Source organism: Lepidothrix coronata, unplaced genomic scaffold (assembly GCF_001604755.1).
Source record: "Lepidothrix coronata isolate B3197 unplaced genomic scaffold, Lepidothrix_coronata-1.0 Scaffold284, whole genome shotgun sequence".
Classification (NCBI taxonomy): Eukaryota; Metazoa; Chordata; class Aves; order Passeriformes; family Pipridae; genus Lepidothrix; species Lepidothrix coronata.
The window spans coordinates 157193-172617 of record NW_016690464.1 but is presented as its reverse complement, the minus strand read 5'-3'; the positions used below and the strand labels follow the sequence as shown (position 1 = coordinate 172617).

The 15425-nt window shown below is 47.6% G+C and overlaps 1 protein-coding gene across 2 annotated transcripts; it reads left to right on the top strand.

Moving 5' to 3' along the window:
• Positions 1-274: 274 nt before the first annotated feature.
• MAPK1IP1L (mitogen-activated protein kinase 1 interacting protein 1 like) lies at positions 275-14226 on the top strand. Of its 2 annotated transcripts, none has more exons than XM_017836808.1 (4): positions 275-375; positions 9745-9772; positions 10306-11019; positions 11468-14226. In XM_017836808.1, the coding sequence occupies exons 2-4, from the start codon at positions 9749-9751 to the stop codon at positions 11477-11479; spliced, it is 750 nt and encodes a 249-aa protein (XP_017692297.1). In that variant the 5' UTR covers positions 275-375; positions 9745-9748; the 3' UTR covers positions 11480-14226. The 2 variants fall into 2 exon arrangements, with proteins under 2 accessions (XP_017692297.1, XP_017692298.1); XM_017836809.1 differs by lacking the exon at positions 275-375 and adding an exon at positions 6200-8786.
• The last annotated feature ends 1199 nt before the right edge of the window (positions 14227-15425 follow it).

The window sequence follows — 15425 nt, the reverse complement described above, 5'->3', positions numbered from 1 at the left end:
GGGGGGGGCGTGGTCAGACACAGAGCTGCTGCGGGGGCGTGGTCAAAAGCGATGGGCGTGGCCTGGGGAATAGATGTTACGGAAAGGGGGCGTGCCCAGGTGTAGGCGCGGCTTATGAGGGGTGGGGCGTGGTCGGCGGGCGGTGGGCGTGGCCAACAACGGAGGGAGGAACGGCCGGAATGAGACGTGGGCGTGGCCACGCTGTGGGTGGGCGGGGCCTTCGGTGCGGAGGGGGCGTGCCCGAAAGCGCGCCGCCGGTGCCCCCCGGTGTGGGCGTGTCCCCCGTGACGCAGTTCCGGTTCCGGCGCCGTCGCGGTGGCGGTGGAGCTGCGGCCGCCGCGTCGCTCCGGGCCTGGGCCGGCTCCCCCAAAACAGGTACCGCGGGACCGCCCCGCCGCGCACACGGGCCCCGTACCCCCGGGAGGCAGCGCGGAGGGGCGGAGGGGGGCGGCCCCGCCTCGCACCCTCCCCCCTGGAGGTGCCGCCCGGGATGCGGGGGGCGGGCGGTGCCGGGCCCTGCGGAGCACCGGGGGGTTGGTTGTGGCGCTGGTGACGGCGCTGGCTTAGCTGGGTGGGATATTTCGTCAGCTTTTATTTGTGCTGCCTGGTCGTAATTTATAAATAAGCGTAAACTGCGTACAAGTGGTTTTAACTGAGAGGTTCCTCCCTAAGGGAGGGCTCAGGAAAGTCAGGGTTTCGTAGTTGGTTGATTTTATCAAATTTTCACGTATGCTTAAGGCTCCAGGGCGGGCCAGCACTGTGTGGTATCGGTGCCTCCTGAGAGCTGCCGGCCTGGCAGGTTTAATTTCCAGGGGAGAACTTGTTCCCGGGTGAATTCCGTGCTGATCCGGGTCTGCTCAGCCTCATTGTCAGGGGATGTCGGAACAAAGGAGGCCGCTTTGTCTTTTTTTGAAGCAAAACCGACACGCCCTGAAACTGCCCTTCCCGACGCCCGGGAGATCATGGCTGAAGGAAAAACCCGTGGGGAATGTCAGGCGGTCCTGGAAAGCATTTGGGATGTTCTTCTTGGAGCTTGAGTTCGTCCAAGTGCATTTTAGCCATGCCAGAGAGAGATGTGAAAGGTGCCAGTTGTGAGATTGGATCCTGGAAAAGGGAGGTTTCCTGTGAAGGACTCTTTGCTGAGGAGCAGAAAGGTTTCTGTGGGGTTTGTGTGTCAGAGGTGAGGCTTCAACTGGGATGTGACACATGGTTTTGGTGTTTTTACTAACTAAAACTGGAAGAGAATCGGTTTAGATTGGGTATTGGGAAGGAATTCTTGGCTGTGAGGGTGGGGAGGCCCTGGCACAGGTTGTCCAGAGAAGCTGTGGCTGTCCCATTCCTGGAAGTGTCCAAGGCCAGGTTGGACAGGGCTTGGAGCAACCTGGGCTAGTGGAAGGTGTCCTTGCCCACAGCAGGGGGTGGAACTGGATGATCTTTAAGGTTCCTTGCCGGCCCAAACCAGGCCCAAACCAGTCTGGGATTCTGGGACGAGAATGAGCTCTGTAGCTCTCAACAAAATTCAGAGGCAACTCTGAAAGATCAGTTTTTTAGTTATTCCAAGCTGCTGGACTAATGCACCTTGTGCAGGAGCCACAGGGCTGGGTGGTGTGGACAGGAGGAACCTTTGGCAGTGGAGACTTTCTGTTCTGCCCTGATGTATCCCAGCTGGCACACAAACAAGGCACCTCCACAGGGATCCCTGTCTGCAGGGTGTGGGACCAGCTGGCTGTGCTGTGGGGACCAGGGAAGTGATCAGGGCTGTGACTTGAGGGGCCTGTTGTGGCTGGAAGGCTGGAACAGATCACAGATCCTTATGGCTTTATGTCTTACAGCTCTTGGAAACTGCCAGGACCTCTGTTTGGAAGACTTTATTTTTTTTCTGGTGGTTGATGATTTATAGCAAATGCCATGATTTGGTTGTTGCTCCTACTGAAATCCAGCCTGGAAGTGTGAAAACTAAAGGTCTGCCTTTTGTCTCTTTTTGTCAGTCAAAACAGACAAGGGAAGGGGCAGGAATATCACCAAACCTCACGGAGCTACTGGTGATGTAGCTGTTGGTTTAGTTTGCCAGTTGCCTTTGTTCTCCCACTGGATAAACACCCAGGGCAGACTAAAGGATTTGTGGCATGTGAGGAGGCATTAAAGTTGGGGAAAGGGCCAGAGGAGGCCACCAAGATGATCAGAGGGATAGAGCACCTCTCCCATTAGGAAAGGCTGAGAGAACTGGGATTGTTCAGCCTGGAAAAGAGGAGGCTTCAGGCTAATGGTGGCCTTCTGGTACCTGAAAAGAGATAAAAGGAGCTGGAGAGGGACTTTGGACAAGGGCCTGGAGGGACAGGACAAGGGGGAATGGCTTCCCACTGCCAGAGGGCAGGGTGAGATGGGATATTGGGAAGGAATTCCTGGCTGTGAGGGTGCTGAGGCCCTGGCACAGGTTTCCCAGAGAAGCTGTGGCTGCCCCTGGATCCCTGGGAGTGTTCCAGCCAGGTTGGACGGGGCTTGGAGCAACTTGGTCTAGTCCATGGCAGGAGATTGGACTGGGTGATCTCTAAGATCCCTTCCAACCCAAACCATTCCATGATACCATAAAGGCCAGCTCTAAAGTGTTGATATTTAATGCCTGAAGCTGCAGAAATTTGCATATTTTAGAAAACATTTTGAAGCTGTCAAAGATTTGGTGTCTCTTCCATTTTCTCCGAGTGCTATGTTGGGTAGTTACACTTATGTGGGCAGGAATCCTGTTGTGGATGAGGTTATGCTGGTAGGAATTAGTCATGTTTGGAGTGACAAAGGAACCTCTCTGCTGAGGGAGCTGTGCCACCCAGTGGAAATGCAGCACAGCCTGTTGCATCCAGAAAGCCTTTTTTTTTCCTGGGTTTGAAAGATGATCTTGGAGACAGGAACTAAATCTGGCACATCAAGTGTTGGAAAAATGTCACACAACTCAAAGAAATGGGAAAGCAGTTGATGCTTAGTTTTGGGTAAGGAAGAAAAAGTGCTTTGGACAGCTCTTTCTGATGAGAATCCCTAAGGACTGGTGGTGGATAAAAGCCAGGAAAGGCGAGAGCATGGGAAAAAAATGCTACTAGATCTACCAGTTTTGGTGGGATGGATGAGATCAGAGAGGGTTTGGAGCTTCCAAAACACTGTGGAGCTGGTTTGTTGTGGAAGCTGTTTGTAGGACGGATTTAGCACAGCACACACGGCACCATACTTCCAGAAACAGGGATTTCAGACCTCTCAGCAGGTCACCAGTTGGTTGTGAGTGCTGTTGGTCGAACTCTCCTGCCAGTGCCATGTTGGAGTTGTGCTTCCCAGCCTTTCTCTTCCCAACCTGTGGCACAGAGCCCAGCAGCCTCGCTCCTCTCACCTCCCTGCTGTTAATTTTCGGGAGCAGCTCCTGGGTGTCCAAGAGGCCTTGGCCTGTGGCCTGAAGATTTTGCTGTGTGTGGTTTCTGGGCAGGTGCAGTGAAGTCCTTCATCCCTCTCATGGCTCTCCAGGATAAAGGATGAGAGGGACTGAGCTCCTGGAGGCCTTTTTTGCAGACATGGATGATCTCTCTCCATCCTTCTCTTCTATTTGGTGCTTCTGGCCATGTGTGTCCTCAGAGGTGGCTGGGAAGTGGTGCCTTGACCAGCTGGACCTGGAGCTGGCAGGCTCTGGGCTTCTGGAAAGCCAGGGATGTTTCCAGGGGTGTTGGCCTTGGGAAAAGAAAGGAAATCTTATCTTAACAGCACAGTGGATGCAGCAGGACTTGGGTTTGAGTGCTGCCAGCTCTGCTGTCTCTCTGCTCCCTGCTAGCTGAACCCTCCTTCTTCTACTTGCTCTTCCTTCATCCTAACTCCAGGAAAGGATAATTTGGGGTAGAGTTTAAAGTCTGTTACACAAATGGGCTTTTCTCTGCTCATCTCAGTGCACTAGGAAAGCTTAGAGAGGAAATGAGAGTCCATTTGTTAATTCACTGACTCTAAAAATCCCATCAAGGCACCACTCAGTGGGGTTTTTCCTGAAATCCTGAGCCCACCTGTGACCAGGGGGGACTTCCAAATTTAGTTACTCAGAGGTCTGCTGTCTGACAGAGTAATCTGTGAGCACGTGAGTGCCTTGGGCAATATTTTTATGAATATAATCATTATTTCTGTAAGGTTTCGACTGAAATTCTTTTGGTGTCGAGCAACCTGAATGGAATATAGATTCCAGATTTAAGTACAGATGAGTTCATCTGTTGTCTGAACGTGTCTAAGGGCTAATTTCAGTTTCTTTCCTTTGAAATGAAGGTGGCAGTACCCAGATTAAATGTCTGTTTAAAAAACATCCCTGAAATAGGCCATCCTGTCTGCAAGAGGATCCTTGACATGCTTGGCATGGGCTCAGTTATCCCAAATGTTGCCAACAAATGTTGCTCTTGTCTGCTTGCCAAAGTAAAAAAGCCACTAAATCTCATTATAAGATATGCTTAAGTAACTTTTTCCCCCCCCTCATAAATCGTGCAGCAGAATTGTTCCCTTCATTTTCGTGGCATGGAAATATTTGGGAATTGTCTGCTAACAAATATTATTGGGGATATTAGCTGATATTTGGTGATCAGGTGTCCTAGTTAGAACATCTGGGACCAGTTCATCACCGGATGGGTGTAACCCAAAACTGTGTGTTCTATAGCCTTCCATGCCATTGCCCAGAAACTGTTGTCAATGAACCATTTACACCCTCTGCCCATGGAGCCTGACTCCTCAGGCTATAAACTAGGACGGTATCTACATTCGATACCGTACTGATGGAAGCCTATTCAATCTAAGGCGTCTGAAGGCCCACACCAAGGCCTTAAACCATCTTGTCCAGGAGCTCTTTGGGCTGGAAGTCAGCTTAAAGAAGACAGAGGTCCTCCATCAACCTGCACCTCAGGAAGTCCCCCATCATCCCCACATCACCATTGGCCAATCAGAGCTCAAATCAGTCCAACAGTTTAATTACCTTGGTAGCCTCATCTCCTCAGACGGTAAGATCGACGGAGAGATAGACAACAGGTTGGCAAAGGCATACAGTGCTTTTGGAAAACTCCACAAAAGAGTTTGGTGTAATAAACACTTGAAGAAAAGCACCAAGATCAGTGTTTACAAAGCCATAGTGTTGTCCACTCTCTTTTATGGTTCCGAAACATGGGTCGTCTACCACCACCACCTGTGACTCCTGGAACGCTTCCATCAACGCTGCCTCCGTACAATCCTAAACATCCACTGGTCAGATTACGTGACCAATACATCTGTTCTAGAGCAAGCAGCTGTCACAAGTATTGAGGCCATGTTACTGAGAACGCAGCTGCGATGGGCAGGGCACGTCTCCAGGATGAAGGACCACCGCCTCCCTAAGATCCTGCTCTATGGTGAACTTGCCACGGCTGCCGCATGAGAGGAGCCCCGAAGAAAAGATACAAGGACTCCCTGAAACAACATCTCAGCCTTGGCCATATTGATCACCACAACTGGTCTACTCTGGCCTCCAATCAGGAGGCCTGGAGACACACCATCTATAACGCAGTTGTCTCCTTCGAGAACACACGTAAGATCACTCTCGAGGAGAAAAGGCAACGCAGAAAGAACCGTGTATTGCAGAATACACCATCTAAGGAGTCCTTCTGCTGTGCCTTTTGCAATCGGATTTGTCTGTCACGTGTTGGCCTCATAAGCCACCGGCGTGCCCGTAGCAAATGTGGATAGAGCCTTCCCAAATCTTCGTTCACGAAGCCTAGCCATGAAGAGGCCTGTGAGATAGGAGGATGCTCTTGTCCTCACACCCTTTGTGGAGCTCCCCACCCTGAGGGGAGTGCTGGGCATTCCTGCCTGAACTGGAGAATATGTAATCTTGGAGTCTTGGAACTTCTTTAACCACTCGTGGGATCCAGAGGAAGACTGCAGACCACCACTCTCAGCCAGACTGAGACCACCACTCTCGACTGGAGTGCAATCACCATTCTTGACCAGACTGCACCAGCACTCTCACCAACAGGTTTTCCCCTCTCCTTTTACTTTGGACTCAGGGGACCCAAAAAACACCACTCTGTTCATGCCCCAGGGTGTTGGGTTATACATTTGGGTTTTGTGGGTTAAAACCAATTGTTTGTCTGTATAATCGTACTTACTGTATTATTTTATTAAATTGTTATTCTGACTTATAATCTCTCTTTTGAGCTGAGTTCATTTCCCCTGCTGGTTTATCTTTAAACCAGCACATCAGGCCTGTTTCAACTGTGTTCAGCCACTGCTTGGCTTGAATTTCCTCCTCTCTGTCACTTCTGTGACAGATCACAGGATTTTCTTCTGAGTTCTCCTTTAGGTTTATCACCTCTTTTCCTTCTACCCTTTGCAGCAAATGTTCCAACTTCTTCTCAGGGTTTTTTTTTGATCTCTTGTAGATCTGCTTTTCAGTTGGTTTTATCCCATCTCTCCATCTCCCTAAAGAAAGGAGGATTCTCTTGGCCTGTTTTGGTGTTGCTTTTTGATATCATGATTTTTGATTATTATTATTATCACTACTACATTTACGTGTGCACATATTTAAAAGGTTTGTTTTTTTTTTACTTGTATCTATATTAATGAGTGATTTCTTATATTTTGTGGGGTTTATTAAATAACTTCTATGCCCATAGAGGTAAATTGAACTCCAGTGCCACTAAAAAGCACATGTCAACTTATTATTTTTGAGTGTGGATCATTGCAAAAGCTAATGAACTCTTAACTTAAGAGCTATTTATTGAGGAGAAATTGAGGGTTTCTTTTCTGGTCGATGTCTCTGGAACATCTGAGCTGTTAATAATGGGAGCAGAAACCACTTTCCTGATGTAGTTCAGTTGGTTCCTCAATTTTAAACAAGTAGTCATTGATCTGAACAGTGTCCCTGATCTAAGATTCCTTACTTGAAGGAGCTGCTGCTGTTATAAATTAATGCTGGAGTTTTAACAAACCTTCAGATTGATGCAGTTAGGCACTGAATTCCACCCAGGTGTTAACTTTGTAGATATGTATTTCTTAAAAGGCTTGTTTAAATTAATGGGTATTTCCTAAAAGGCTTATTTAAATTAGTGGGTATTTCCTAAAAGGTTTATTTAAATGAATGGGTATTTCTCGAAAGGTTTATTTAAATTATTAGGTGTGTTTCTTGAAAGGTTTATTTAAATTATTAGGTATAACTTGAAAAGTTCACTGTGTTTCCACAGAGGTCTGGGTTGCTCCTTGTGGTCATAAATAACTTGGGAAATGGGATGAGCAGTGTCTTGTTGATAGGAAGCCATTCAGGAAAGTAAGGATTAGGTAATAAATTGGCAGATATAATTCAATGGTGATAGATCTGATGTAATTCAGAGTAGATAAATGTAGAGTGGTGCATATAATTTCATATATAAAATGATGGGCTGACCCTTAACACTGGGGAATGAAATACTGCCACAGAAGTGTCAGTTCCACGGGGATCAAAAAGCAGATGGAACATTAAGAAGTATTAGGAAGGAAATAGAAGACAAACCAGGGCATAACTATGAAACTGTATAAATCAGTGGTTATCCCACATCTTCAGTTCTCTGTGGTTTTTTCCTTGTCATTCATCCCAAGAGATACAAAAGACTTGGAAAAGCCTCAAAGAGAGGCAGGGAGAATAATGAAAGGCATGGAATAGCTGCTGCACAGGGGTCAGTGGAATGAGCTGGAGCTCAGCCTGGAGAAGAGACAGCTGAAAGAAGGTGGTAAAAATCTGTAGGATAATGATCTGCATGGGAAGGTGGATACAGGCAGACTTGCTGATTTCCTCACCTGCAAGACTGGAGGAGCAACAACTGAAACCAGTAAAATTCAGGTTTAGAGCAAAAAAAGAAGGTGCCTTTTTGTGCAACAAATAGTAGCCCGTGGAGTTCCTTGCCAGTGGGTGTTTTAGGAACAACACTGGGGCAGGGATATGGGACATCTCCATATCCAAGTGGGGTGATTGGACACGTTTGTGAAAAATGAGTTATTCGAGGGTTGTTACTCCATAGAAATTGCCTGTAACTTAGGAAGTGTCTGAGTTTGGAATCATGGAAGTGTTGGGGTGATTGCCATCCCTGCTCTTGTTCCTCCCTAGGGGTCATTGTTAAGATGAAATGGGATGCTGAGCTAAATGGCCAGAACTGTCCTAATATTAGGAAGTTGTGTAGGTAGGAATAAACTTACAGTGCAGTTTCAGAGGAGACTGTATAAATCACATAATGCAAGTAATGTGCATATTCATTAACCTAATGGAGCTTATAAACCTATTTGATCTGGGCTGTCTGCCCCAGCCTCCATCCCCGAGACTCCTCTCAGTGTTAGGAGTGAGGTCTTCACCATCAACAAGGGAGAACAGGGGTCAACCTAGTGGTAGTACTTGTACTCCTGACTTATATTTTTGCATTTTTCCTCCTCTTGTGCTCCTCTCTGTCTCCTACACTCTCCCCTAAAACCTTCTGGCGTGTCCACCCATTTCTCCTGCTCTTGGTCACCTTTTTAACAGTTCCTCACCTCTAGTCAGTGTTTGTTGTCAGTCAAACCAAACAGAACTTTGCCCTTTTGTGTGACTCGTCAGGATTGACAGAGCCAGTCAGGGATCACTGTGGTGAAGCTCTGGAAAGCCCCAAGTGCAGTAGTTGCCTTCATGAAAAGGTAGAACATGGCTCAGTGGTTCCTGTTTTCGGTGCTGCTTGGAAGTGTGGAGGGGTTGGAAGTCGGTTACACACTAATGACACCTTTGCCAGGTCTGTGGTCAGCTGCTGGAGCCAGGGAAGGTAAATAAGAGCATCCACTGCCTGTGGTGTTTTGTGGAACACTTGGAGGATAAAGCATCAGCAAACTATAGTTCTTTCATTTCTGACAATAAGATCTGTGTGGGGATTCCAGCTCTGGGGCTCCCCAGCATAAGGATGTGGAGCTGCTGGTGTGAGTCCAGAGGACATCATGGAGATGTTCCAAGGGCTGGAGCCCCTCTGCTCTGGAGCCAGGCTGGGAGAGCTGGGGGTGTTCACTTGGAGAAGGGAAGGCTCCAGGGAGACCTGAGAGCCCCTTCCAGTGCCTAAAGGAGCTCCAGGAGAGCTGGAGAAGGACTTTGGACAAGGGCCTGGAGGGACAGGACAAGGGGGAATGGCTTCCCACTGCCAGAGGGCAGGATTGGATGGAATATTGGGAAGGAATTCCTGGCTGTGAGGGTGGTGAGGCCCTGGCACAGGTTGCCCAGAGAAGCTGTGGCTGCCCCATCCCTGGAAGTGTTCAAGGCCAGGTTGGACTTGGAGCTTGGAGCAACCTGGTCTAGTGGAAGGTGTCCCTGACCTTGGCAGGGGGGTTGGAACTAAATGATCTTTAAGGTCTTTTCCAACCTAAACCATTCCATGATTCTGTGATTTAATCATGTTTTGGTTTAGATGCGTTGACTCCACCTGCAAGAATCCTGCCATACCTTTTCCGAATCCCAGTTTAGAAAACACCTGGAATACTTCCAAGGCATCCCTGTAAATTTTATTTCCGTTACCTTGTACCCAGGGATCCCCAAAGCGTCCCCTGGGCACAGGACACTGCTAAGCTTGGATCTGGTGTGGGCCAGAGTCACTGAAACCAAGGCACCAAGAGGTGCTGCCAGTTCAGCACTTCCTGTGCTTCCAGCGAGACCAGCGTAGGCGTCTCATGAACTCTTGCTTAAAAATACCTCTATTATTTTCAACAAATTTCACTTTATCTTACCTTACTTTTCAGCACAATGTCTGGAACTGATGATTTTTCGGTAAGTAACAGTTTTTCTTTCCTGAAGATCAGCCAGTTGTGTTCCTTCTTTCTAAAAGCTGACATAGTTTTTGGAGGAGAAGGGGAGCTGACGGCTGAGAGGTGATTTCCTCTGTACTGCAGTCGCGGTGTTTTCCTTCTGGGTAAATGTAGCAATCCCTGGACTAAACACTGGAAGCTGCTGGGTGCCTCGTGGGTTCTCTTCTGTGACATTAACAAAGGAGCTGTGCTTTAAAGGCATCAGAGTAGCTGTAATGGAAACATAGGAAAATGTTCCCAGGTTTGTGCTGCAACTGCTTTTTGTTCCGTGTGGTAGGTGGCCTTTTATCCTTGGATTTCTAACTGTGGCATGTCAGAATGCCCTGTGCCCTGTGCTACCTGCACAAGGATGAATGTAACCATGTCTGTGCAGCCACAGAGAGCTCTTCTCCTCCCGTTTTGGCAGCTGGAGCGTGGGCACGCGGCGGGCGGGATGTCTGCAGCTGGGAATTCCGGTCGGCACGTTCCCGCTCTCACCGGCGCTTTGTCTTCCAGTTGGCAGATGCTTTACCAGACCAGTCGCCTGCTAAAACCTCCAAAGTGAGCAGCTCCAAGCCTGGCCAGCAGCCGGGGCAGCCTCCGCAGGGCTGGCCGGCTTCCAACCCTTGGAATAACCCCAGCGCCCCCCCTATGACACCGACGGGACTGCCACCAAACACATCCGCTTCCAGCGTGCCCTTCGGACCTCCTCCCACGGGAATGTATCCTTCAATGCCCCCGGGACCGCCTGCTCCATTTCCTCCTCCTCCTACCGGACCCTCCTGCCCTCCTCCTGGTGGTCCATATCCACCCCCAACTGTGCCAGGTCCTGTCCCGCCAGGGCAGTATCCGCCACCAAATATGCCCTTTCCAGAGCTTCCAAGACCTTACGGAGGTCCAACGGAGCCAGCTGCGCCTCCTGCTCCTGTTGGGCCATGGGGATCCATGCCCTCTGGAGCATGGGGACCAACAATGGGAGGGCAGTATCCTGCTCCCAGCATGCCATATCCACCCCCTGGGCCATATTCCGCTCCTACCCAGACTCCAGGGGCCGCGCCGACGGTGCCGTGGGGCACGGTCCCGCCTGGAACGTGGGGACCTTCACCGCCAGGGCCATTTCCTCCACCCACAGGATCATATCCAGCTCCAGGACTATATCCTACGCCCCCTAATCCTTTTCAAGTGCCATCTGGTCCTGCTGGTGCTCCGTCAATGCCTGGTGGTCCCCATGTGAGTATTTAGTTTTGGTCTTGAATTACTCTGAATTAATACTCGTTTTTATAATTCAGTAGCACAAATCTGTTAGTGCAGGTAAGGAGTTTGAGCACACCTGTGTTATTCCTGTAGTCAGTGGGATAACAGCCAACTTCTTAAATATTATATATACTAGAACAGTGATATTGTGTCAAGTTTTGGGGCATGTCTCTCATTATAGTGGTCTTCCACTACTTGGAAAGCCTCCAAAAGCCAAAAAAGGGAGGAAGAGGGGAAACCTTGTAATAATTTCAAAAATAAAAAGTGTTCCAGTCTCTTTTACCTAGAGAGGTTGCTTCTAAGGCACGTAGGGAGGGGGTAACATTTATGAGCATGAATTTCTTCTTAATTAAGAATTTTTATAACTGTGAATGAACTGCTGTGTGAAAAGCCTGTACTGACCATGAGTTATTGTCTCTTGCAGCCTTACCGTTGAACACGTTCTGGGCAACAAAATACTGTAGTTTTCCACCTTCATCCACTACTTACAGAGATTTTTACAGTTTTTGTTTCAGTAATGTTTGGGGCTATGAAGAGTATTGCCTCTTGTATGTGCATCTGAGGTATGAAGGAGCAGTTTACATCAATTTACCTTGCTCATATGCTGGCGTAATTGTTTGGTTCAATAAAGTGAATTACAAAGAGAAGAAATCAACTAACATCTGTGGTTCTTACCTTGCAAGCATTCCTTGGAAAAACAAAACGGGAGTTGCCATCTAAGGATTGTAAAGAATCAGGCCCATGGAGTTAAAAAAAAAGTTAATTCTTAAATTTCCATTAATGCTTTAAGTCTTGTTGCCAGACTCGTGCTGGCGACCGAACGGATGGATAGTCATATTTTGTCTATTTTCAGGTTATTCTAAAATGTCAATAAATAAGGTGTTTCAACATTTTAGTCAAGAAACCTAATTCCTGAACGTGCTACAGTAACTGTAACGAGACAGAGCATGTGAACTCCAAGGTTTTCTCAGCATTTTGTACATACTCAAACCAATTCCTCAGTCTGGGACTACGGAGGAGAAGGAGCCGCGTTTGAGACCCTCGGTGTGACTTGTCAGCCACCGGGGTGTTGGTGTTCCCAAACAGGCCTTTCTGTGCAAGTGGAATAACCTGGATGTGCAGTTTTAACTTTGAATCAGCAAATGTGAGTTTTTGTGCATGCCAATGAGGACGTTCCCGTTGCCAGTTCTCATTCTGTGGTGGTTGGAAGTTTGGCTTGGTCCGTTGTAAAGAGAAACCGATCCCCTCGTAGGTACTTCCCTGTTTCTGACCTGGGTTCTAGTCATTTCAAATTCTGACTTGGCTGCTGGGCTGTGCAAACCCAGCAGACTGTTTCGGATCCCTGGAAACTGAACTCGAGCTTAAAAGGTGAAAAAAAAAAAAAAACCCACCCTGACCATCCCCTTCCCAGCAGTTTTTGGCACGACGGTTCCGTCGGCTACAGAGATCCTTGTTGAGGACGAGGGGGGGTCTCCTTGGGGCTCTGCTGGTTGTTATCCTGGGAGCAGCCCCCTGTTCTCACCTGGGTGTGTGCATACCTCACGGAGTCAGTGGAATTTGGGAGAGATTGAATGTCAGGAAGCCTGTGCACTGCTGTGTAGCTGCCCCCACCAACCCCCAAAGGGGCACTGCCATGAGTTTTCCTGTTCTTGCCATATCTGTGCAAAGCACATCCAAGGGGTTTGCCAAGACACAGCCACGTGTCAGCCAGGAGTCCTGGCCCTCTTGGTGGTACTTCATGGCCTGGGCTTGGGCCACAGACAGTTTGTTTCATCCCCAGCTGGGGGATCTCCTAACTTAGCCTCTGTGGGTAGAATTAGGAACAGATTTTCGCTTCACATGGTAGCTCATTAGGGAGTCTTTGTATCATGGAACTGTGAAAATGAGTTTAATTCTCTTCCAGTACCTTCGTGGCTTCCTGCATGCATGTGATGGACATCTTAAAAACATGTGGGGTGACCTGGTGGTGACTCTTGTTGGTAGTTGTAGCCTTTATGGCAAAATCCTACAGTATTTGTGCAGGAGGAAGCAGCCTGAGCTATGCCTGTTTTAATCTAATGTCATGAAAACTGATAGCAAAGGAATGTGCATTTTTTGTTTTAGGAAGGCAATACTGGAGCTGAACAAAAATACTAAACATTTCAACTTAAACCCCAGCAACTTAACCTTAGGAATAGGAACCAAAAGTATGAGTCTCCACTAACCTTAAACAAACCCCAGTTGCCCCCCCCCAAGCAGTCTTGGCTTAGATCTTGGCAAGACTAACTAAAAACTAACACAAGAAACATGGACTGCATTTGCTGAAGTGCTTTTTTGATACCTGCAGCCTTAGAGTATAAATCAATGTAATGAAAACACGTTTATTCCAAATGAATGGATCATGCAGTAGCAGCACTCCAGCTGGAATTGCACTGGCCGTATGTCTCTGCAGGGAATGGGAAGAGGTAGGAAAGCAAAAGTAGCAAGTAATGCTTTTTGGAAAGGGGTTTTTGTAAAAGTAACTAGACTTCTAGGTTCTTCCTGAAATAGGCAGGATTTATTACTGGAACATTTAGGCTAAAATTCAATATATATGGGATGTTTTTCAATGTATATTCGTATTTCTTGAGGTCATGAAAACTGTTTCATAACCCCTTTGTTTTTGTGAGCAGAGTTCTTTGCATAGCAGTGAAAAGGGTATTTCCTGTTAATCTATTGTGTAAAAACTCAAGGTGTCACTATATACCGTGTAGTAACTTTATCACATGTTATGTCAAGTGTGAGCAACTTCTGGCCTGAAGCTTTTGCAATGGAATTTGTACATTTCTATGCATCATTTGAGTTCAACTGCTGAGAAGTTCGTTTTGACTTGTGCTTTGAGGTTGACATACTGCATTTGTTTACAATACAGAATATAAGCAATCACATCTTTAAAGTATAGATTATCACCTGCTGCTGTATTTTCTTTAGATGAAACAAATATTGCTGTATGATAGTGAGAAGCTATAAATACAGGATTTGATATTTTTTTGAAAATGCTGTCACTTTTGTATAAGATTAGACATTAAACGTATTTTCAAGACTGTTGTGTTCACTGTTTTTCAATTCCTGCTTTTGACATGCCTGTGTAGACTTTTGCCTTGAATGAATAGTAAAAATAGGACATCCTTGATTTTGCAAAGCCTGAATATAAAATCAGAATTACTTGACTTCTGTGAGTGTTTTTCCTCTTCCTTTTTTGTGATTTTTGCAGCCTGTAAAAAAGGGATATTAAATGTGGATGTGACCATGGCTCTGGTGTAGCATGTCAGCCTCAGGTGTTGCATGTTCACAAATTCTTTAGTGATCAAGAGAGAAAGGATCTGGTCTTGCTTGTTCCAGAGGAGGAGTGGGACTGTTTTTTACCTGTGAAGTGTGGTGTGTGTTTTCCCTGTCTCTGAACAATTCCTGTGCTAGATTGGCCTACATGGATGTGGTAAGTGACCCCCAGACCAGTGTTTTTATACACTTGTCAGGAGTCTGATGGGATAGGGTGGATAACACAGACTCCAGGACTTGGCATTAATGTGAACTCCCAAGTTTGGGCATCACTCATGATTACATTTCCACAGAGAGGCTTGCAGGGCAGTTCACACTGAGCTGGCCAGTGCTGCTGCCTTTGCTCACACCTTCACCCTCCCAGGGAGGTAAAAATGGCAGCAGTGAAGAGTGGAAACAAAATTATTTACCCACTTGAAGGCTTGAGAACAAGCTCTTCTTAGACCATGGTCCAAAAGTGATCCTTACATCTGTGAACAGAACCATGCAATGTGTGCCCAGTGCTTTATCCTGACTTCAGCTGTGGGATTCCTCTGGATTCCTCAGATGAATTGTCTCTGCCACTCCTGTGCATTGGTAGAGGTGAAACATGGGCATCCTGATCCAGTTATGTTAATTGCCGGTGCCCTGCAAACGCAAAACACTTGGGTTGAATATTTTAGGGGGGATGAAGTCCTGGGAGGATCAGCTGGGGGGGCTCAGCCTGGAGAAAAGGAGGCTCAGGGGGGACCTTCTGGCTCTGCAACTCCCTGACAGGAGGGGGGAGCTGGGGGGGGGTCGGGCTCTGCTCCCAGGGAACAAGGGGCAGGAAGAGAGGAAACGACACCGAGCTGTGCCAGGAGAGGTTTGGATTGGATATCAGGAAAATTTCTGCACTATAAGAATGGTGGGACGTTGGCACAAGCTGCCCAGGGCAGTGGTGGAGTCCCCAATCCCTGGAGGGATTTAAAAGCTGTGTGGATGTGGCACTTGGGGACATGGGATAGTGGTGGGCTTGGCAGTGCTGGGGAACAGTTGGACTCAGTGGTCTCTGAGGGCTTTTGCTATCTTAATGATTCAATGATTCTTAGTGATATTTATCTACA